Here is a 24965-nt window from a genome sequence, read left to right on the forward strand (position 1 = left end):
TAGCTATTGCTTACATCCTGTGAAAATGAGTTGCTGATCCTGTGATGCTTTCTAGAAATCTTTAACAATTTTTTTACTTGGTATTGCTATTTAAAAAAAAAAAACTTTAATCATCATTCTCCCTCTGTAAGATGCAATATTAATCAAATAGCTTAAATATCATGACTAATTATCCTCTTTCTCATTCTGAGGATATGATTCAAAACAAAGCACACAGCAGAAATGAAAAAGAAATAGAAAAAAAAAATAGCCCAATAGCAATTAAGAGCATAGAATGAGAGCTGATGTTAAGAAATGTAACTCAACCTATAGAATTATAGAAAATTCCCTTGAAATATTAAATGCACAGCTCTGCTCATTAGAGGAACTGTATCTTCCTTTTGCCCCCTCTGAGAGCTAATGAAGAAATTCTCATTTCATGAGAACACTTGGACACAGGGTGGGGATCATCACACCCCGAGGCCTGTCGTGGGGTGGGGGGAGGGGGAAGGAATAGCATTAGGAGAAATACCTAATGTAAATGACAAGTTAATGGGTGCAGCAAACCAACATGGTACATGTATACCTATGTAACAAACCTGCACATTGTGCACATGTACCCTAGAACTTAAAGTATAATTTGAAAAAAAAAAAATCTCATTTTAAATGGTTATCCAGCAATAGAACCAGAAAATTGTTACTTTTACAGAAGGTAGGTTTTATTGCATATACAAGATGGATATTGATATCATTTTAAATTAGATATGTCCAAGGTAAACGATCATATCATCAGCAAACAGGGACAGTTTGACTTCTTTACTGATTTGGATGCTCTCTCTCTTTTGTCTGATTGCTCTGGCTTGGACTTCTGGCACTATGTTGAAGAGGAGTGGTGAAAGTGGGCACCCCTGTCTTGTTCCCATTTTCAGAATGCTTTCAACTTTTCCCCATTTAGTATTATGTTGGCTGTGGGTTTGTCATAGATGGCTTTTATTACATTAAGGTGTGTCCCTTGTATGCCGATTTTGCTGAGGGTTTTAATCATAAAGGGAAGCTGGATTTTGTCGAATGCTTTTTCTGCATCTATTGAGATGGTCATGTGATTTTTGTTTTTCATTCTGTTTATCTGGTATATCACATTTATTGACTTTTGTATGTTAAACCATCCCTGCATCCCTGGTATAAAACCCACTTGATCATGGTGGATTATCTTTTTGATATGTTGTTGGATCCACTTGGCTAGTGTTTTGTTAAGGATTTTAGCATCTATGTTCATCAAGGATATTGGTCTGTATTTTTCTATTTTGGTTGTTATCCTTTCCTGGTTTTAGTATTAGGATGATGCTGGCTTCATAGGATGAATTAGGGAGAATTCCTTCTTTCTCTGTCTTGTGGAATAGTGTCAAAAGAATTGGTACCAGTTCTTCTTTGAATGCCTGGTAGAATTCTGATGTGAATCTGGTTCTGGACTTTTTTGTGTTGGTGATTTTTAAATTACCATTTCAATCTCACTCCTTGTTATTGGTCTGTTCAGGGTGTCTAATTCTTCCTGATTTAAGTTAGGAGGGTTGTATTTTTCCAGTAATTTATCCATCTCTTCAAGGTTTTCTAGTTTATGTGGGTAAAGGTGTTCACTGTGGCCTTGAATGATCTTTTGTATTTTGGTGGTGTCAGTTGTAATATCTCCTGTTTTGTTTCTTAGTGAGGTTATTTGGATTTTCTCTCTTCTTTTCTTGGTTAATCTTGCTAATAGTCTATCAATTTTATTTATCTTTTGAAAGAACTAGCTTTTTGTTTCGTTTATCTTTTGTATTTTTTGTTTGTTTCATTTAGTTCCACTCTGATCTTGGTTATTTCCTTTCTTCTGCTGGGTTTGGGTTTGGTTTGTTCTAGTTCTCTAGTTCTTTGAGTTGTGACCTTAGATTGTCTGTTTGTGCTCTTTCAGAACTTTTGATGTAGGCATTTAGGGCAATGAACTATCCTCTTAGCACCACCTTAGCTATATCCCAGAGGTTTTGATAGGTTGGGTCGTTAATTGTCTTTCAGTTCAAAGAATTTTTAAATTTCCATCTTGATTTCATTTTTGACCCAAAGCTCCTTCAGCAGCAGGTTATTTAATTTCCAAACCCTAAGGGTTCCCCCAGAAAGCTACTAGAACTGATAAAAGAATTCAGCAAAGTTTCAACATACAGGATTAATGTACACAAATCAGTAGCTCTTCTATGCATCAAGAGCGACCAAGCGGAGAATCAAATCAAGAACTCAACCCCTTTTAAGCAGCTGCAAAAAAAAAAAAAAAAGTAAAATACTTAGGAATTTACCTAACAAACGAGTTGAAAGTCCTCTACAAGGAAAACTACAAAACACTGCTGAAAGAAATCATAGACGACACAAACAAATGGAAACACATCCTAAGCTCATGGATGGGTGGAATCAATATTGTGAAAATGACCATACTTCCAAAAGCAACCTACAAATTCAATGCAATCACCATTAAAGTACCACCGTCACTCTTCACAGAGTTAGAAAAAAAAAAATTCTAAAATTCATTTAGAACCAAAAAAGAGAGCCCGCATAGCCAAAGCAAGACTAAGCAAAAAAAAATTTGGAGGCATCACACTACCTCACTTCAAACTATACTATAAGGCCATAGTCACCAAAACAGTGTGGTACTGGTATAAAAACAGGAACATAGACCAGTGGAACAGAATAGAGAACCCAGAAATAAACCCAAATACTTACAGCCAGTTGATCTTCGACAAAGCAAACAAAAACAAAGTGGGGAAAGGACTAATTCTAGAAGATAACATTGGAAAAACCTTTCTAGACATTGGCTTAGGCAAGGATTTCATGACCAAGAACCCAAAAGCAAAAGCAATTAAAGATAAATAGCTGAGACCTAATTAAACTAAAGAGCTTTTGCATGGCAAAAGGAACAGTCAGCAGAGTAAACAGACAACCCACAGAGTGGGAGAAAATCTTCACAATCTATACATCTGACAAAGAACTAATATCCAGAATCTACAACCAACTCATGTCAGAAGAAAAAAAAGGCCCATCAAAAAGCTGGCTAAGGACCTGAATGGACAATTCTCAAAAGAAGATATACAAATGGCCAACAAACATATGAAAAAAATGTTCACCATCACTAATCATCAGGGAAATGCATCAAAACCACAACGCGATACCAGGTTACTCCTGTGAGAATGGCCATAATCAAAAAATCAAAAAACAGTAGATGTTGGCATGGATGTGGTGATCAGGGAACACTTCTCCACTGCTGGTGGGAATGTAAACTAATACAGCTACTATGGAAAACAGTGTGGAGATTCCTTAAAGAACTAAAAATAGAACTACTGTTTGATCCAGCAATTCCACTACTGGGTATCTACCCAGAGGAAAAGAAGTCATTATTCGAAAAAGATAGTTGCACATGTATGTTTATAGCAGCACAATTCACAATTGCGAAATCGTGGAACCAACCTAAATGCCTATCAATCAACAAGTGAATAAAGAAGCTGTGGTGTATATATATACAATGGAATACCACTCAGCCATAAAAAGGAATGAATTAAGAGCATTTGCAGTGACCTGGATGAGATTGGAGACTATTACTCTAAGTGAAGTAATTCAGGAATGGAAAACCAAACATCGTATGTTCTCACTGATATGTGGGAGCTAAGCTATGAGGACGCAAAGGCATAAGAATGATACAGTGGACTTTGGGAACTTGGGGGGAAGAGTGGCAGGGGGTGAGGGATAAAAGACTACAAGTATGGTGAGGTGTATACTGCTTGGGTGATAGGTGCACCAAAATCTCACAAATCACCACTAAAGAACTTACTCATGTAACCAAATACCACCTGTGCCCCAATAGCTTATGGAAAAATAAAATACAAAAATAATTAAATTAGATATGTCGCAGGAACTTACTACACAGATAAGAGTATTTAGAGAGACAAAGACCTGCCTCCTGGGTTTTCTGATTCCAGAGCCAGTATCTCAACCTCAGTACTGCCAGTTTTCCCTGTCTTAGTACTAGGCTGTAGGAGACAACATTAGGAAGACAGTAGTTCCTGGCCTGGTAATGCTGACAATTTCATAGGAAATACACGTGTAGCAAATCATGAGACCCCAACAAGGACAGTACAGTATCAGAGAATGAATCATATGTTATGGGAGTACTTTTAAAAGAGCAGATTTGGGAACATTGACTTTGCTTGTTCTGGGGTTGTGGCAGTCAAGGGAGTCAGTCTTCAGAGAGGAGTTAACATTTCAGCTGGGTCTTGAAGAATAAGGAGTTTTTCTGGCTCGAAGGTGGTGGAGAGGATGGCTGTAGGCAGAGAAACAGCATCCTCAAATACATAGTGTCATGTAATTGGTGATGTGTGAGATGACCACAAGATTCTAACCGTGGTGAACAAGTGAACAGGAAAAAGAGCAAGTACAAGAATGTGAGGGAAGAGCAGGATATAATGAACTGAGTTGGGAGCTTGCTGAAGTGGGTGGGTATTCCAGGTCAAAATGTCTAATCAACAGTGAAATGTTACATAATACAGATTTGGAGCTTTTAACAGGTGGTAAGTGAGATACAGATCTTGGAGTCATTGGTGACTAATGGATGGTTAAACCAGTGAAGGTGGCCGAGATCACCCAGGGGGACGTTTAATTCAAGAGGAGCAGATAATGGAGCATAACACCTTGGAGCCCTGAACTTTAGCTAGCAATCCTGTGGTACCATTTATCCATATATGGGTTAAATGGGTTGTTGGATTTGGCTTAAGACCCTAGCCACCATTTAGAAAAGTTTCTATGTAGAAGTGCAGAGTAAGTTCAAGCTACTTACAATTTAATTTGGGGCCACAAACTGAAGTTGGAGCTTGGTTGTGCTTCTTTTTACATATCCTAAATATACCTTTTTACTCTATGGCTCAGTGTGCTGGAACTTGGAAAGCAATTCCTGGCTTAGCCTGCCTACACACTTTGCATTTTTATTGCATTTGAGCATATCTTCAGCTGTACTTGGTATTTGAGGCTTACTTGGTTCATTTGTAATTCAAGTATGATGACATACAACTGGTACAATTAAACTAGGAGTGACTGTCATGTGCCTGGCACTGTGTTGAACTGCTGTTTGTTCGCTTCTGCCACTGTGATTAGTACCCTAAGGAACTGGGAGTGTGGTGAGTTTTTAACTCAAGTAGGGCCTTTTCAGAGAGTAATATTGGAGTTAAAAAGGCATTGTTTGCAGTGTCAGGAATATTGATGTGGCGAGGCTCTCAAAACCTCTTTCTTAGGCCTCTGTGATGTTACAGTAGTCTCACTTTATCCAAGGTTTCATTTTCCAGTTTCTGAAGAAATCTCGCACCACCCTACTCTGTCCACTCAGGATGTGAATCCTCCCTTTGTTCAGCATATCCATGCAGTACCTGCTCCTCAGTCACTCAGTAGCCACCTCAGTTGTCAGAGCTCCCGTAAAGGTATTGCAGTGCTTGTGTTCAACTAACCTTTATTTTACTTATAATAGCCCCAAAGCTGCAAGAGTAGCCATGCTGGCAATTAGCATATGCCAGCTAGAAGCTGTAAAATACTTCCATTATGTGAAAAGGTGAAAGTTCTTGATTTAATAAGGGGGGAAAAATCGTAAGCTGAGGCTGCTGAGATCTGTAATAAGAATGAATCTTCTATCCATGAAATTGTGAAGAGGGAAAAAGAAATTCATGTGTAGCCTGTATATGGTTTGGTACTATCCACAGTTTTGGGCATCCACTGGGAATCTTGGAATGTTTACCCCATGAATAAGGGGGGACTACTATATTCTATAATTCTTGGTCTCATTTTTATTAAAATAGTGTGAAGTGTTTTATTTTTGTTGTTTCAAGTACATTTGAGAGAGTGAAACCCTCTGCTCTTTGCTGTGTTTACTATGTGTGACTATTATTAGAGATCTAGGACTATACTTACTATTTGGCACAAACTGACTATTCAGTGTCCTTGGTTTTATTTGTAATATACAAAACAAGAGGCTGGTTCACTGTAAGAGCTGCTTGTGTCTTCCTGTAACCACTTAGTAAGAACAACAGTGATTTACAGTACCCATAATGCCTCTGAGAAAAGAACTTCTTTTAATAACTCAGCCTTCGTGTGGGGTAAGGTGGGGGGATATTCTTGTTTCATTAAAGACTGTGACTTCAGAAGTTCAGGATAAGTTTGGGGCAGTGGTGCTGGGCTGAGAGGAGGGCTTGGCAGGGCTCAGGAGGCCCAGGCCTGGCTGAGTGGAGAGCTGAATGCCTGTGGGAAGAGGAAGAGGAAGAGGAAGTGATTCCAGACCTCATGCCTACCCTTGGATTTTCTCAGGACCTCCTCCCCTTTCAGAGCACACCAGTGCAACTTGTAACTGCCAGCAGTAGCATTTATTTGCCTGAGTCCTTTTGCCTCTGGAGCCCATTTTGACTATCCACATGGCAGGCCAGAAGTTCAGGAGCATCCTGGGAGAAGGAGCACACCCCTGGGAGAAGCCTTCAACCAGTAACAGGAGGTGGAGTACAGATAACACAGCTCTGTCACCCCTTGGCTTGGATAGCTGATGTGTACACCTTACACTGGCTTCCCAGCAGACTTCAGCTTGTCACCCACCGTGGTAGCTGGCTTGACAACACTCTTTACTGGTTGCTTTCCCTTTCTTGTCACGCTTCTCCACTTCCCTATTGGTGTTTGCCTTCATCTCTCAAATGAACCCTCTCACTAGAGTATTTGGCTCAGGAGATGCTTTTGGGGAAAGCTAAGAAGAACTAAAACACCTCACCTCTTTCAGAGAGAAAGTTTCAGGCTTCTGGTGTAAATGCCCTCACACTTACAAGGTAGGCATGATGAGAAGGGAATCAAAGTGAAGACCTTAGTTAGGTGGCCCAGATTACAAATATGCCTGCTAGCAAGCACCTGTTGGGGTACTTGGAAGAGAGTGCTTGGAAGGGCACGGGCTACCTTTGATTTCTTTCTCTGAGCTTGACGCTGACTATTCCTCTTCTATCCATACACTCTTTCTTGACACTGGGCACAGTTCTTTTGACTAGGATTCTGTTTTCTAAATGATCATCATATTCCAGCCTTGCCTCTCAAGATGATGCCAAGTCATCTTGATGGAGCAGCAAGTCTACCAAAGCTTTAAGTGTTTACAGGCAGTCTCTTGGTTTATTTCCTGGAGCTAAAGATGTATTATTTCGTCGGCCTAGCACCTTGTCCCTTCTAGGATCTGTCACATAATCCCCTATTTCAGCCACTTAATCCTGTGAGACCTGCCAGGTCCTTCAGTATAATTGAGGGATATCTGCTAGCCATCCTTTCCTCCAGACACAGTTGCTTGAAGAGTACATGTGAAGTGGAAAACTGGAGACAAGAGTGATACCTAGGTTTGAGTCATTGTTTGGGTCCCAGCCCAAGCACACTGCTCCCCAGGGCACGTTGACACAATGGAAAGAATCAACATGGTGTTTCCTATTGGGGGTCAGAGGTGGTTACAAGTAGTCAACCACATATCGCATCTCTTGCACCAGAGGGCAATGCAGTGAGAGATGTATACAGGGGTCTCTGAAAACCTCACATTTAGGAAAAGAAAGCCTTTTAACCAAGATCAAAAATGTTAAATGGCTTGCTCAAGATTTCACAGCTAGGAAGTGACAAAGCTGGGATTAAACCCTAATTACAGAGCCCATGGTCTTTACCACAGGCATGTGGGTGGCAGAGGACCCAGTGACTGGGAGAGTTTTCACAGTGGAAGTGAAAACAGGTGAGCATGATAGCAAGGTTTCCTGGAGAACTAGGTGGGGAATGAAAAACAGCATGGCTCATAATACCTCTATAAAGATACAGCTTCACGGACTTCCATGGCAGAAAAACTATTACTCAAGAGGTAAGCACATAGCTAAACTCTTTTCCTTCGCTTCTTTGATGCCATCAGAACTGCTTTGAAGAGTTTCCTTGGAAAACAAAGCTCCCCAGATTGCATTCCTGGGGACTGTCAAACCGTCAACCTTTAATAAGCCCTCCAGCACCGCTGACACCTGGATACTCGGGGGACTTGGAGAATCCTTAAGGTCTCTAATTTCTGGTTTGCCTTTTTCCTGGGACCGCCGGGACGCAGCCATCCACTTCGATATTGAAACTGTGGCAAAGCTAAGGCTTAAGTGGAAACAAATGGAATATATCCTTGTTACTGACCCGGCTTTGCCAGCATGCTCCCTCATCATCCCAAATGCCCCTGTGGGCTTCCTCCCGCCCGCCTGTCTACTTCCTTTACAAGAGGCTAAGCCGACACCACGCGAGCATGTACGCGCTGGGGAAGGAGCCCCCGAAGCGAAGCCCGAGGAGTTACGGGCGGGAGTGGGAACGGCTGGGTGTGGGGGCAGCAACGGCGCCACCGGCAGGGTAGGGGGAGCCAGGCTTGTCAGAGCTGGAGCGCGTCACCGTCGCCGCGAGAGACGCCGCGCTGCCCAATAGGCAGAGGCGCTCCCTAGCAGCCTGGTGGGAGCAGAGATATAAAAGTGCTCCAACAAACCCGGAGCTGGGGTGCCGACCGCGGGCTGCTGGCGGGCTGCGCGGTGCTCCGCGGGTCCGGGCTAACTGGCTCCCCGGGACGGCCTTGCACGCTCTGCGCCCTGCACTCCGGCTGCGCGCCCCGAGCCCGGCGAGAGGGCGCCCGACCCGCAGGCTCCCAGGGGAGGGGTGGCTCCTGCAAAATGGTCCCTCACCTCTTGGTGCTCTGTCTCCTCCCCTTGGTGAGAGCCACCGAGCCCCACGAGGGCCGGGCTGACGAGCAGAGCCTGGAGGCGGCCCTGGCCGTGCCCAATGCCTCGCACTTCTTCTCCTGGAACAACTACACCTTCTCCGACTGGCAGAACTTTGTGGGCAGGAGGCGCTACGGCGCCGAGTCCCAGAACCCCACGGTGAAAGCCCTGCTCATCGTGGCTTACTCCTTCATCATTGTCTTCTCACTCTTTGGCAACGTCCTGGTCTGTCATGTCATCTTTAAGAACCAGCGAATGCACTCGGCCACCAGCCTCTTCATCGTCAACCTGGCAGTTGCCGACATAATGATCACGCTGCTCAACACCCCCTTCACTTTGGTAAGGGGCCCGCTGCCTGCCGCCCCACCTTCTCTCTTCGTCTCCCTCTCCTATCTCAATTCTCTGGCCTCCCTCTGCCGTTCTGTGTCTCTCTGTGGGTCCCCACTGCTGTCTCCACGTCTTTCTTCCTCCTCATTTCTCCTCTCCTCTGCCTCTGTCTTCCTGTCCTAGTCTCTTTTCTCTCTCCTCTGTCATCTCGGTTCTTGACTCTCTCCTCTGTTTTTCTTAGTCTTTCTTTCAGTCTCTGTCTCTCTCTCTGAAGTCTTTCTGTCTTTCTTCTCCGTCTCTGTCTGTGTGTCCTCATCTTTTTTTTTTCTGTCTTTCTGTCTCCCTATTCGTCTGTCTCTGTCTCCTCACCTCTTATCTCTTTTTCTTCTTGTCAGTCTCTCTGTGATTTTATTTTTCTATTCTCTCTCCTCTCCTCTCCCCTCCTCTCCTCTCTTCCTCTCTCTCCCCTGCCACACTCTGATTCCTCCCCACTTCTTTCTGTCTCATCACTTTATAAGCCAGAGCTTCTGCGGAGGTGGCATTGGGTCAATAGTTTGAGTGTCTGCAGCCAGCTGGAAATGAATGACCATTTCCTGTTTAATCTCACTGGGTCTGGGCTTGCTTGATAATTGAGCAGTAAATCAATGCCCCTGAAATGTCAGCAGAGATGATCAGGTCCCCCTCCCTCTGAAGTGCAGCCTATTCAGTGCCCACCCGTACCCATGGGATGCTGCTTTGTGCTACAACTGAAATATCAAACAACTGCTAATTTTTAATGGAACATTAAGTTCATTTTCCCAGACCACTTATTTAAAGTGCATTTCCCTTCTGTGGGTTGATCATGAGGCTGTGTTTGAGGTCTGTGTTGAGGAAGAAATGAGGGGAGTGGGCTTGGGCCACAGAGATCGGGCAGGCTGGGGGCATTTGCACATTGCAGCTGATGGGATTCCTCCCCCAAGCCCTGGCTACTTAGCACTGGTGGTGTCCCGCTGTGATCAGGGAGTGTGGCTCTCATGGATGCTTTGGGACTGTAAGGGCGATGACTGAGCAACCATAGTGACAGTTATACTGCATGTTTCTCTAGTGTGTTATATTTTTTCATTTTATGGAATAACTATTATTTGAGTGATTACTAAAGCAATATCTGTTAATCCCTCTCTGTCTCTCTCTCCGCTATCTCTCATACACACACAACCAGATATCACAGCCAAGCAAAAAACACAGGATGAACCCCCACAAGTCCATCACCTGTGTGAACATCCTTCCAAATCTTATATTGAAAAAGTGCCCTCACATTCTCTTTTTCATCCTCACTTATTAGAATATTACTCACATTTTGCAGATGAGAAAACTAGGGCACAGAGAGGTTCAGTCCCTTGTCCAAAGCCACCTGGCCAGTAGCTGGCAGATCCAGGATGAGAATTCCATCCCCTAACTCAAATCCAGAGGTCGATCCACTAAGCCAGCCAGCTGGGAGTAAAGAACACTCTTGGACCATGTTTAGCTTCTGCTACTCCAAACCCTGGACTTGTTCTGATCTCCTTTCAGCCTACATCTAACGTATTGATAGCTGCTCAATATCCCCTGGGCATTACCCAAGGATGAGTGGGCTTTCCAATACTCCCCTCCTCCCTGGGTGTCTCAAAGCACAAGACAACAGCATCCCTGCCACCCCTTGCCCCTTCCTTGGTTTCTGACCTGAGAACCTACAATGGTGTGGTTGGGCTGGTCTACCCAGATTGGGCACTGGGAAACCACAGAACATGGCCTTTTTTGCTGCTGCCCAGAGCCAGGATGCAGGGCTGGATCTGCAGCAGACACAAGAAGGGGTAGGGAGGCCACGGACTCAAGGACAGGCTACACCTGACAGCTGGCAATACCTGCCCCAGAGGATCTCCTGCAAGAGATCTACAGGATGTCAAGGTCCTCAGAACCCAGCACCCCCTCCAGTATGAGCCAAAGCAGCTTAGCCTTGAACCTGACCCATCAAACTGCCCCAATCCAAACTTGGATTACAGTTTATAAGGTGCTGGCAGGTAGGAAAGGGAGAAGGTTATGGGGAGGGGCTTCCAACCCCTCGGCCTACTCAGCTCAGGCTCCCCCACTGGGAAAGGCATCCCTGCCTTTGGCTGATTGGCAATGATATCCTTCTTCCCTGGTCTCCCTTCCTATCCACTTCATCTACTGCAGTCAGCATGAAGCCCAGCTCTGATAATGGAGAGAAAAGCAGACAATTGCTTACAGTTCCCCTGGTAGATAAGAGATAGATGTACACAGAATGTAGTGGAGCCTGGAGGAGGGAGTCTTTCATTCTGACCCATCAGAGTCCCATGAGAGGGTCAAAGGAGACTGCAAAGAATGTGACATTTCAACAGGACCTGGCTGAATAGGAATTTTCCAGGTCGAGATGAACACTTAGTGCAGACAGAGGGACCAGGGAGAACAAAGGCATTGAAGCATCAAAGTTCATGGTGTGTTGTGGGAACGCTGAGTGGCTCAATGAAGCTGGAGCAGCAGGAAGCACAGTGGAGGAGTGGGCAGGGGAGGCAGAAGCCTCATATGTTGTAATAATAATATGTTGTATGTCTCATATGTTGTAATAATGGCAGTTGATAGCGTTAATGTACTAGGCACTATTGTACCTACTTTACATGTGTTATCAATCTTGATTGATATAACAACCATGTGAAAAGGGTTAGCCCATTTTACAGATGAGGAAAGTGGGGCTCAGAGGGCCCAATGCCTTGCCCAAGGTCACAGTGATCAGTGGCAAACACTCTGCTGTAAGTCACTACATTATACTCCTTCTCTTGGGCCGACTTGCCCTGTTTCTATGCCTCTGTGCCTCTGCCCACTCCCATCCCTATCTGGTGGCCCCATTGCCCTTTGTCTGGGTCTCTACAAAGCATTGATTACTTTCTGTCTTGCACTTGAGTTGACCCTCCTCTGCCCTGGCTGCAAACTCCTTAATCAGAATCAATGCTCAATCTCTCTCAGGCATGGGACGTTACTCACAGGAGCTGCTCAAGTACTGATTGAATGAGTAAATAGTGCTGGGTGATGTGGGATAAGGACCGGGCCTGCTTCTAGGGCCCTACACAGTTTTGAGAGCTTGTCTTCTCTCCCCTGTCAATACCTCTCCAGGTCCCTGGGTCTCCACGCCAGATGATGACCTGCAAGGCCAGTTTAGCCAAGATTTGCCAGCACAGCCTGCATGCATGCTGTGTTGTGACAATTCAGATGTGTCTCCCCTACTAGAGTGAACTTGTGTGGACCAAGAGTGAATTTTGTTATTGCACATAAAAATAGCTACTATTTACTTCTAATACTAGCTGAACAATCTGCCAGACATTGTGTTTTGCCCTTTACAGACATTTAAAAAATTTAAACCTTATACTAAGCCTATAAGGAAGAGATTTTTGATGGCTTTTTTTTTTTTTTTTTTTTGCAAATGAGGAAACAGATTCAGAGAGGTTACCTATCTTGCCCAGGCCCTCACAGTAAGAAACTGTTAGAGGTGGGAAGTCCAACTCCAAAGCCCACATCCTTCCCAAGCTCTCCTGGCACCTAACGGAGCCTGGCCCAGAAGCATGATCAGGGTTTGCTGAATTGAATGAATGAAAATGAGTTGTGCTGGAGAAAATCATGTTTACTCCACAATTCAGTCTCATAGACAGAAAGAAGGGAGGAGCTGGAGGAATCCTCCTAAGGGCATGCTCCTCAGAGACCTCTAGGGATGGGTGTCAAAGTCAAGGCCTGTCTGTCTCCTAACATCTTTGGGCTCATCTCCAGGTTCGCTTTGTGAACAGCACATGGATATTTGGGAAGGGCATGTGCCATGTCAGCCGCTTTGCCCAGTACTGCTCCCTGCACGTCTCAGCACTGACGCTGACAGCCATTGCGGTGGACCGCCACCAGGTGAGGGCACCTACCCCTAATGCTCTGCTCTTCCCTGTCTTGCTTCCCTTTCCTGGAAGTTGCAGGGGCTCTGAAGACAGCGTTTTAACCCAGTTTTCAATGAGTGTGTTTCTCTTCTTGTTGATCAACATGAACACATAGGTTAGTGATATTAAACCCTTTGTCCTAATTGTCACAGAAAGTTATTCTTAGTTTGTTCATCCAATAAATACTCATTGCTGGCATTTTCTTTTTTCTTTTTCTTTTCTTTTTTTTTTTTTTTTTTTTTGAGATAGAGTTTTACTCTTGTCGCTCAGGCTGGAGTGCATTGGCGCCATCTTAACTCAACCTCTGCCTCCTGGGTTCAAGGAATTCTCCTGCCTCAGTCTCCTGAGTAGCTGGGATTAGAGGCGCCCGTCACCGTGCCCGGCTAATTTTTGTACTTTTAGAAGAGATGGGGCTTCACCATATTGGCCAGGCTGGTCTTGAACTCCTGACCTCAGGTAATACACCCACCTCGGCCTCCCAAAGTGCTGGGATTACAGGCATGAGCCACCGTGCCCGGCCATTGCTGGCATTTTCTGTCTCAGAAATTAGTGAGCTTGTTTTGAGGATGGAAAAGCAAACCCGGAAAATCACAGATTAAAGGAGAGGAGTAATTGCAGGTCAGAGACGAGGCTTCAGAGTGAGAGATGAATATTTACCAATTCAGGCTGTTCAGGCGGAAAACAAGCCAGGATGTCCAGGTGGCAGGAGCAGGCATTGCAGTGGAGCATAGCAGCCCTGGGTCAGGAAGGTATTCTAACAGTTCTGCCCGCATGGGAAGCTCATAGGTATATATGGTGAAAGGAACTGACCAGGACATCTAAGTAGGACAGCTTCATGCCAGGCGCCTTTTCCATGCTTACTCAATGAACTCACGTTGTATGCTTAGACCTATGCTGAATTATAGAATGGAGGCTCAGTAAAGTGCATATGTAGCTTTTCCAAGATCATGTGCCTATGAATGGTGAAGCTAGGATTAGGACTGAGGTATGTCTGGCTCCAAGCCCATGTTCCAGTCACTAGACCATGCTGTTCTGAGAAGACTCAAAGGAATCTACAAGGCCAGTATTATGAGGGCCACCAGACACAGAAAGATGAGATTTATTCTGAGTAGCACCATGAGATGCAACAAGGACCACGGGATAGGAGGCTTCAAAGATGCAGTTTCAAAGATACAGTCAGTCCAATGTGGGAAGAATTCTCTCGTAGAAGTGTCTAAAGGTAGACAAACCTGCCTGGGAGGTAATGAGTTTCATGTCACCAGCCATATTTAAGCAAAGTGAGAATGACAACTTGATGGGGAGGTATTTGAGGAGATTCCTGCATCTGATAAGGAATGGGACTAGTCAAATTTTGAGATCTCTTTATCTCTGAAATGCCATAATTTTGTAAGAATCAACTCTTAATGTATGTTGCAGATGCTCTAGTGTAAAGTGTGAAAAGTTTGCATATCAATATTTCCTGCCTTTTCTTAACTGTCTCCCTTAATTTAACTAGAAGGACTTCTGATTACTTTTACCTGGCCTATGCTTACCCCAGATTAATGCAACTGAGCATTGACCATGGGCTAAGGGTGGGTCTGGGAAATAGGGGCAAAACCTTGCTCATGTTGACCATGTTACTGCAACATATACCCCAACAAGGGGCTCTGTCCCAAGGTCAACGGAGTCTTTGAGAAGTGCTTGGAGCCTCTGCCCCAGGCTGCCACTCCCTTCAGCAATCTGAACACAAGAGTGTGAGGGGCAGAGATGGCTGAATCCAGAACGGAGATATGCTGTCAGCTTCTGAAGCCTCATTGCTTCTTCCCATGAAACCTTGAAAACATTGGGAGGAATAAAAAACAAGTTCAGGACACAGCCAGAATGTCCAGTGTGTTCTGGGATGGCATCTAGAGGTGGTGGCACCTCTTCCTGACCTCTTCCCCCTAACACTGGACTAACCTATCCCAAATGCCTTTTTCAAAAAAGAATGTTCTCATCTGAAAATGAGGATGGTTTTAAATCTCTAAGTCTTTATTTAAACCTTTTAGGAGAATTGATTGATATACAGTAGCAACTCCAAGATGCATTTCAGCCTGAAGCCTGCAACACTGAGTTTATTATGGGTGTGTGAGAGCTGGGCCCTGGTGCAATTTTAGTAATGGCTTTCATAAACATGTTGGGAGTTCCCACATAAGTGCCCATGCAGCTTCCCAGGATGAGTGATGAGAATGGTCTCTTCCTGTCTGTCAGCTCAGACCCTCTCAGAGTCCATCATAACCTAAGGGGTCTAGAATCATGGGAAGATGAGCTCAGGTCCCGAGGAGATGGGAGCTGACCATGGACTTGCTCCTCTCCCAGCCTCACTGTGATGCCATGTGAGCAGCCTTCCTCCTGGACCCCTTCCCAGTCCTCTCACTGGACCCAGCCTGAGTATGATCAGCAAGAGGCAGAAGACCTGCCCCAGGTCTCTGAATCCAGATGACCCTTTCTTTCCTCCTCTGGAGGTGGGCTGTTGGGTGGGACATGGCTGGGCCTCCTCTCCCCCAGCAGCTACCTGGTGTAGCTCAGGGGCTCGATAATGAACATAAGGGGTGCTTGACTTTATCAATAGGGCCTGCCTTATGTGACAAGTGAGCTGTGCCATCCAGATTTCTTTTTATTTATTTATGTATTTTCTTTTTTTTTTTTATGAAATGATACTTTTTTTATTTTTTTTTATTTTTTTATTATTATACTTTAAGTTCTAGGGTACATGTGCATAACGTGCAGGTTTGTTACATATGTATACTTGTGCCATGTTGCTGTGCTGCATTAAAAAAAAAAATAGAGAGAGGCAGGGTCTCACTATGTTGCCCAGTCTGGTCTAGAACTCCTGGGCTCAAGTGATTCTTCTGCCTCAGCCTCCCAAAGTGCTGGGATTACAGGCGTGAGCTCCTGCACCTGGCCCAGATATCTGATTTGTTCCAAAACGTCTTCAGTTAGTGATGCGGTTTGCTTGTTTTCCAGGTCATTATGCACCCCTTGAAACCTCGGATCTCAATCACAAAGGGTGTCATCTACATCGCTGTCATCTGGACCATGGCTACGTTCTTTTCACTCCCACATGCTATCTGCCAGAAATTATTTACCTTCAAATACAGGTGAGATGAATTCGTAGGGATCCGCCTGGTGATTCGCATCTTCTCCCGAGTCAGGCTCGACCAAGGAATACCTGAGGCCCCCAGGAGCTCACAACTCTCTGAGTGACTAGTACCTGACTCACTGAGTCTTTCTCTGGCTCGCTCCCATCCTGTTACCTCCTGGTCCATGCCTGTCCTCTACATTTTGTCTGCTTTCTCTCTTCTTTAGCTTCTCCCCTATTCTCTTTCCGGGTTCTCTGCAAGGACAAAGCAATAGTTATCAGCGTCTGTCACCAGGGTGCTGTACTCACGCAGCCTGAGATCCCAGTCGCCAAGGCCTTGTTGAAAAGGAGCAAGGTGTAAACTGCTCACACTATCTACAAACAAAACCTGCATGCAAGTCTAAGCCTGAGGCAGGCTTCTCTATCTCCCCCACCTCCTGTGCATGTTTATCTTATGCTCTACTGAATGAGAATGTCTTTCTTTCAACACACAGTTTTTTAAAACTTAAACTGCTTCATTAGGTGATCTCCCTGCTGCACTGTCAGTTTGGGAAGAACTGGCCCTGTTTCTTTGTTATCTCGGTGATCCCCACACGTAGCTTACTGTCTCCACATAACAAGCTCTTGGTACGCATTTACTGAATGAATGATCTTAGAGTGACTTTTTTTTTTTTTTTTTGAGACAAAGTCTCGTTCTGTTGCCCAGGCCGGAGTGCAATGGCAGGATCTCAGATCACTGTAACCTCCGCCACCGGGGTTCAAGCAATTCTCCTGCCTCAGCTTCCCAAGTAGCTGGGATTACAGGCACGCACCACCATTCCTGGCTAATTTTTTGTATTTTTAGTAGAGACGGGGTTTCACCATGTTGGCCAGGCTGGTCTCAAACTTCTGACCTCAGGTTATCTGCCCACCTTGGGCTCCCAAAGTGCTGAGATTACAGGCATGAGCCACTGTGCCCAGCCTCTTAGAGTGATTTTTGTCATTTGTTATTGTTGTTGTTGGTCACTGGTATGTCTTTTTAAAAAATTTTTAAATTATACTTTAAATTATGGGGTGCATGTACAGAACATGTAGTTTTTTTACATAGATATACACGTGCCCTGGTGGTTTGCTGCACCCATCAACCCGTCACCTACATTAGGTATTTCTCCTAATGTTGTTCCTCCCCTAGTTCCCACCTCCTGACAGGCCCCAGTGTATGATGTTCCTCTCCCTATGTCCATGTGTTCTCATTGTTCAACTCTCACTTATGAGTGAGAATATGTGGTGTTTGATTTTCTGTTCTTGTCATAGTTTGCTGAGAACAATGGTTTCCAGCTTCATCCATGTCCCTGCAAAGGACATGAACTCATCCTTTCTTATGGCTGCATAGTATTCCATGGTGTATATGTGCCACATTTTCTTAATCCAGTCTATCATTGATGGACATTTGGGTTGGTCCAAGTCTTTGCTATTGTGAATAGTGCCGCAGTAAACATATGTGTGCATATGTCTTTATAGTAGACTGATTTATAATCCTTTGGGTACATACCCAATAACGGGATTGCTGGATCAAATGGTATTTCTAGTTCTAGATCCTTGAGGAATCACTACATTGTCTTCCACAATGGTTGAACTAATTTACACTCCCACCAACAGTGTAAAAGCATTCCTATTTCTCCACATCCTCTCCAGCATCAATTGTTTCCTGACTTTTTAATGATTGCCATTCTAACTGGTGTGAGATAGTATCTCACTGTAATTTTGATTTGCATTTATCTGAGGACCAATGATGACGAGCATTTTTTCAAATGTCTCTTGGCTGCATAAATGTCTTCTTTTGAGAAGTGTCTGTTCATATCCTTTGCCCACTTTTTGATGGTTTTTTTTTTTTTTTCCTCGTAAATTTGTTTAAGTTCTTTGTAGATCCTGGATATTAGCCCTTTGTCAGATAGATAGATTGCAAAAATTTTCTCCCATTCTGTAGTTTCACTCTGATGGTAGTTTCTTTTGCTGTGCAGAAGCTTTTTAGTTTAGTTAGATCCCATTTATCAATTTTGGCTTTTGTTGCCATTGCTTTTGGTGTTTTAGACACTAAAAGGAAGTCTTTGCCCATGCCTACATCCTGAACGGTATTGCCCATGTTTTCTTCTAGGATTTTTATGATCCTAGGTCTTAGTTTAAGTCTTTGATCCATCTTGAGTTGATTTTTGTATCAGGTGTAAAAAAGGGGTCCAGTTTCAGTTTTCTGCATATGGCTAGCCAGTGTTTCCAACAACATTTATTAAATAGGGAATCTTTCCCCCTTGCGTGTTTGTGTCAGGTTTGTCAAAGATCAGGTGGTTGTAGATGTGTGGTGTTTTTTCTGAGGCCTGTGTTCTGTTTCTTTGGTCTATATATCTGTTTTGGTACTAGCAGCATGCTGTTTTGGTTACTGTAGCCTTGTAGTATAGTTTGAAGTCAGGTAGTGTGATGCCTCCAGCTTTGTTCTTCTTGCCCAAGATTGTCTTGGCTATGTGGACTCTTTTTTGGTTCCATATGAAGTTTAAAGTAGTTTTTCCAATTCTGTGAAGAAACTTAGTGGTAGCTTGATGGGGATACCATTGAATCTATAAATTACTTTGGGCAGTATGGCCATTTTCATGATATTGTTTCTTCCTATCTCTGAGCATGGAATGTGTTTCCATTTGTTTGTGTCCTCTTTTATTTTGTTGAGCAGTGGTTTGTAGTTCTCCTTGAAGAGATCCTTCACATCTCTTGTAAGTTGTATTCCTAGGTATTTTATTCTCTTAGTAGCAATTGTGAATGGGAGTTCACTCATGATTTGGCTCTCTGTTTGTCTGTTATTGGTGTATAGGAATGCTTGTGATTTTTGCACATTGATTTTGTATCCTGAGACTTTGCTGAAGTTGCTTATCAGCTTAAGGAGATTTGGGGCTGAGACTATGGGGTTTTCTAAATACACAATCTGCAAACAGAGACAATTTGACTTCCTCTCTTCTTATTTGAATATCTTTTCTTTCTTTCTCCTGCCTGATTGCCCTGGCCAGAACTTCTAATACTATGTTGAATAGGAGTGGTGAGAGAGGGCATCCTTGTCTTATGCCAGTTTTCAAGGGAATACTTCCAGTTTTTGTCCATTCAGTATGATATTGGCTGTGGGTTTGTCACATATAGTTCTTATTACTTTGAGATACGTTCCATTAATACCCAGTTTATTGAGAGTTTTTAGCATGAAAAGGTGCTGAATTTTGTTGAAGGCCTTTTCTGCATCTATTGAGATAATCGTGGTTTTTGTCATTGGTTCTGTTTATGTGATGCATTATGTTTATTGATTTGTATATGTTGAACCAGGCTTGCATCCCAGGGATGAAGCTGACTTGATCATGGTGGATAAGGTTTTTGATGTTCCGCTGGATTTGGTTTGCCAGTATTTTATTGAGGATTTTCGTATTGATGTTCATCAGGGTTATTGCCGTGAAATTTTCTTTTTTTGTCCTGTCTCTGCCAGGTTTTGGTATCAGCATGATGCTGGCCTAATAAAATGAGTTAAGGAGGATTCCTTCTTTTTCTATTGTTTGGAATAGTTTCAGAAGGAATGGTACCAGCTCCTCTTTAGAATTTGGCTGTGAATCCATCTGGTCCTGGACTTTTTTTGCTTGGTAGACTATTAATTACTGCCTCAATTTCAGAACTTATTAGTGGTTTATTATGGGTTTTGACTTCTTCCTGGTTTAATCTTGGAAGGGTGTATGTGTCCAGGAATTATCCACTTCTTCTAGATTTTCTAGTTTGTTTGTATAGAGGTGTTTATAGTATTCTGTGATGGGAGTTTGTATTTCTGTGGGATCAGTGGTGATATCACCTATATCATTTTTTATTGCATCTATTTGATTCTTCTCTCTTTTCTTCTTTATTAGTCTGGCTAGTGGTCTATCTATTTTGTTGATCTTTTCAAAAAACCAGCTCCTGGATTCATTGATTTTTTTTGAAGGGTTTTTCGTGTCTCTATCTCTATCAGTTCTGCTCTGATCTAAGTTATTTCTTGTCTTCTGCTAGCTTTCGAATGTGTTTGCTGTTGCTTCTTGAATTCTTTTAATTTTGACGTGAAGGTGTCAATTTTCGATCTTTCCTGCTTTCTTTTGTGGGCATTTAGTGCTATAAATTTCCCTCTACACACTGCTTTAAATGTGTCCCAGAGATTCTGGTACGTTATGTCTTCGTTCTCATTGGTTTCAAAGAGCATCTTTATTTCTACCTTCATTTTGGTATTTACTCAGTAGTCATTTCATAGCTAGTTATTCAGTTTCCAGGTAGTTGTGTGGTTTTGAGTGAGTTTCTTAATCCTGAGTTCTAGTTTGATTGCACTGCGGTCTGAGAGATTGTTATTATTTGTATTCTTTTGCATTTACTGAGGAGTGTTTTATTTCCAATTATGTGGTCAATTTTGGAATAAGTGTGATGTGGTGCTGAGAAGAATGTATATTCCATTGATTTGGGGTAGAGAGTTCTGTAGATGTCTATTAGGTCCATTTGGTCCAGAGCTGAGTTAAAGTCCTTAATATGCTTGTTGATTTTTTGTCTCATTGATCTGTCTAATATTGACAGTGGGGTGTTAAAGTCTCCCATTATTATTGTGTGGGAGTCTGAGTCTCTTTGTAGGTCTCTAAGAACTTACTTTATGAATCTGGGTGCTCCTGTATTCGGTGTGTATATATTTAGGATAGCTAGCTTTTGTTGCTGCATTGATCCCTTTACCATCATGTAATGCCCTTCTTTGTCTCTTTTGATATTTGTTGGCTTAAAGTCTGTTTTATCAGAGATTAGGATTGTAACTCCTGCTTTTTATTTATTTATTTATTTATTTATTTATTTATTTATTGAGATGGGGTTTCGCTCTTGTTGCCCAGGCTGGAGTGCAATGGCACAATCTTGGCTCAATGCAACTTCTGGCTCCCGGGTTCAAGTGATTCTCCTGCCTCATCCTCCCAAGTAGCTGGGATTATAGGCATGCGCCACCATGCCTGGCTAATTTTGTATTTTTAATAGAGACAGGGTTTCTCCATATTGGTCAGGCTGGTCTCAAACTCCCGAACCTCAGGTGATCTGCCCGTCTCAGCCTCACAAAATGCTGGGATTACAGGCATGAGCCACCCTGCCGGGCTTCATTTGTTGTGTTAGATAACCTTCCTTAGAGACAGGTTTTGCCTTAAAGTCAGGTACACCTGCAAGTGGCTAATTGAGGCAGTGCTCACAAGAGCAATGGGAAAGAGAGTGGCAGAGGCTGGACAGGGACCAGGGAAAGACTAAGGAAGGGTGTGATTTCAGGGGAAGCTGTCCCTGCCCCACAGGAGGCTCTGGGGCTGACTGAAAATGCAGAGTTGGCCTCAACTTGAGGCCAGGTAACTGGGCTTTCCTATTTCTCCATCTCTCAGTCTTTTGTTACAGGTGTTTCCTAGAAAAACTGAAAACTGCCGGCCAATTATGGCTGTACTGAATCGTGGGAAGGGCCTTGGGTGGCCTTAAGGGAGTCCTAGGCACCTAGAAGATCACAGGTGCCAGCTGTTTTTTGCTGGGTGGTTGGTTCTCCAGACTGGCAAAGGGGCTCTGCAGGGATCCAGGGAGTGTCTGTCACAGGAGCCATGCTCCACCCCACTTGCAGCACACACTCACACACACACACACACACACACACTCACTCCTGTGACAAAAGCAAGGTCAAGAGAAATAAGCCCAGAAGGTGGATTTCAACTAATTTATAAAGGCCCCCCCCCCCAGGAATTCTAGGACATTGAAATGAATCACATGCCCAGGCCCCCACCCCCCAACATCCAGGCTGCCCTTCTACTTTTCCACATAGAGGACTTATTTTTTTCCCCCCTAACAAAAGCAAAGGAAGTTTCCTCTCTCTCTTGTTAGTGATGACCACCAGCACATAGAACTAGAGCACCAAGCCACATGGATATTCCTAAAAAGGCTGAAGAGGACCGGGGTACATTCCATATAAAATAAATACTTGTTCTATGAACGGCTGAAGAGATGTTAGTTCAGGCTTTACCACTCATATGCTCAAGACCCATCATTTCTTTTCTTTATGCCTTAGTTTTCCCTTTAAAATGGGGAAGTAGCACAATGGGAAATTCTAGGATTTCCTCAAGGATGAGTTACTTTTCAATCTGGGAACATGAGCATTTCATTCATTTATTCAAGAAATATTTATTGGGTCTCTACTATGGGCTAGGAATTGCACAAGATTAAGAGAACACAGAGAAATTCAGGTGTGTCCTTTACCTCTATGCAATTCCCAGCCTAGTGGGGGAGGCAAAAATGTAATCAGATAATTAGGCTACAGCATCAAAAGTGCTTTATTAGATGGATGTACCAGGAGCCCGGTGGAAGGAGAGGCCAGTGCTTCTTGGGATGAAGACTTTCCACACTAATCTCTCCTTTCTGTTACCTCTCTCCCCCTCCCTACTTCCTGCCCCCAGTGAGGACATTGTGCGCTCCCTCTGCCTGCCAGACTTCCCTGAGCCAGCTGACCTCTTCTGGAAGTACCTGGACTTGGCCACCTTCATCCTGCTCTACATCCTGCCCCTCCTCATCATCTCTGTGGCCTACGCTCGTGTGGCCAAGAAACTGTGGCTGTGTAACATGATTGGCGATGTAACCACGGAGCAGTACCTTGCCCTGCGGCGCAAAAAGAAGAAGACCATCAAAATGTTGATGCTGGTGGTGGTCCTCTTTGCCCTCTGCTGGTTCCCCCTCAACTGCTATGTCCTCCTCCTGTCCAGCAAGGTCATCCGCACCAACAATGCCCTCTACTTTGCCTTCCACTGGTTTGCCATGAGCAGCACGTGCTATAACCCCTTCATATACTGCTGGCTGAACGAGAATTTCAGGATTGAGCTAAAGGCATTACTGAGCATGTGTCAAAGACCTCCCAAGCCTCAGGAGGACAGGCCACCCTCCCCAGTTCCTTCCTTCAGGGTGGCCTGGACAGAGAAGAATGATGGCCAGAGGGCTCCCCTCGCCAATAACCTCCTGCCCACCTCCCAACTCCAGTCTGGGAAGACAGATCTGTCATCTGTGGAACCCATTGTGACAATGAGTTAGAGGAGGTTGGGAAGAGGGAGTGGGAGGGGTCTGTCTCCACCCAAGGCAGGGAAAGACAGCCCATTCTCACACATGATCTTCAGAGTGCTGGAAACACGCTCCTGCAGAAGCTGTAGGACTCTTGAATTCCTAGGAAACTGTCCAGCCTCCTAGCCCCATGTGATGTGAAAACTAAAAGGCACCACCAACTAGACATGTGTTCATAAATTCCCATCTAAGAAACACTGGGAGGCACAGCAGTCGGGATCTCTGAGGAAGAGGAGCGAGGACAACTTTGGCCCAGATGGGGGCTGAATCATTCAACTGCCTCCATCTGTGGGGCAGCTGCTGCCCTACAGCCCTTCCTACTGCTAAGCATCCCGAAGGGAGACCTGCATCATACTTTGGGTGTGGTGACCCAGATGCACAGAGCTCTGCTTGAAACAGGTACACGGGCCAGGGAAATGCCAGCAAGCCAGAGTGGGCGTGGAGATTTTTATGCCTCACTTTCTGGAGTCACTGGGCCATGATGAATCAGAAGTCTTCAGTGGCCTAGCAATACGCAGACAAGAAAGGACCCACTTGGGTTCCTTAAAACAAAGGGCACTTATTATTACCACTTAGAAAAATTCAGAAAAAGCATACACACACACACACACACACACACACACACTCTTATCCCATCCATTTGTGATAACATCTGTGAACATGCTGTGGCTCTATTTGCAATGTTTTCCTTTGTGTGCGTGACTGTGCATGTGTGCATGACCTTTTTTTTTTTTTTCATTTATACTTTTTCATTTAGATTGTAATGATTAACAGAAACAGGGGTACCTTTCCCAGGGGTGTCCACCAGAAGAGTTGAAGAAGAGGTGAGAAGAACCCAAGGTGAAGCCTGTCACCGTGCAGACAGAACTGCCCCCTATCATAGACAGTGGTGGGAAGGGCCTGGCTTACATGCCCCTCCTTAGAGGCAGCCTCACGATGAACCAGGGAATCAAACTCAACCAGGAGGCATGATTCCTCCTCTCCTGCTATTGCACAAAAACAAGAGGTGGTGAAACATTGTTCTGTTTTCACAAGAGATGAGGGAGCAGGCTTTCCAATATGCTGGAAGTAATTGTGCTTAGACACCTCATCCTCCGGAGCTGTCTAGAAAGGCATTTTGCTGTGCTGTCTGAATAATGGGAGTTTTTTCACGCCATTTCTCAAAAGGAGATTCACTGTCAATATCATTTTAGTGGTTCAGGTGTCACTTTGACTTACAGAAACCTATGCATCCTTAAGAAACCTCAATTCTTAAAGGTCTAACTGGCCAGAGAAATCTCGCTCCAGGGACTGATTGTTTTTATCACCTTCCATCTGGTCCTGAATGACTCACTGTATCACCCAGAAAAGAGACCTGTCAGGCAGAATCGAGCTTAATTCACCTGCTCTAAACAATTGCGACTGACACACTGTTTTCAGGTTTTCTTCGAGCACCAGATAAACTCTGAAAGCAAAGCATGGATATGAGCTCAGTAGGAAACTAAGGTTTGAGGGAGAGTTTGTCACTTAGACCTCTTGGCTGTTAACTGAAACTGAACCTGGTCACATCATCTGCTTCCCTGTAATGAACGATGAGGGTTCATTATCCTAGTTTCTATTTATGAAGATGGTTGAAAATTTTCAAGACACAAAATTTTGAAAACTCACTTACTGAATTATGGGCAAAACCGTGACTTTCATTGGGCAGAGAGAGTCTTCTAAGTCCACAGGGAT

The 24965-nt window shown here is 44.0% G+C and overlaps 1 protein-coding gene across 1 annotated transcript; it reads left to right on the top strand.

Moving 5' to 3' along the window:
- Nucleotides 1–3797: 3797 nt before the first annotated feature.
- On the top strand, nt 3798–23937 carry GPR83 (G protein-coupled receptor 83). The gene is made up of 4 exons (XM_003910556.5): nt 3798–9101; nt 12882–13007; nt 16019–16152; nt 22601–23937. The coding sequence occupies exons 1-4, from the start codon at nt 8715–8717 to the stop codon at nt 23223–23225; spliced, it is 1272 nt and encodes a 423-aa protein (XP_003910605.1). The 5' UTR covers nt 3798–8714; the 3' UTR covers nt 23226–23937.
- The last annotated feature ends 1028 nt before the right edge of the window (nt 23938–24965 follow it).

The sequence above is a fragment of the Papio anubis genome, chromosome 12 (genome assembly GCF_008728515.1).
Source record: "Papio anubis isolate 15944 chromosome 12, Panubis1.0, whole genome shotgun sequence".
NCBI lineage: Eukaryota > Metazoa > Chordata > Mammalia > Primates > Cercopithecidae > Papio > Papio anubis.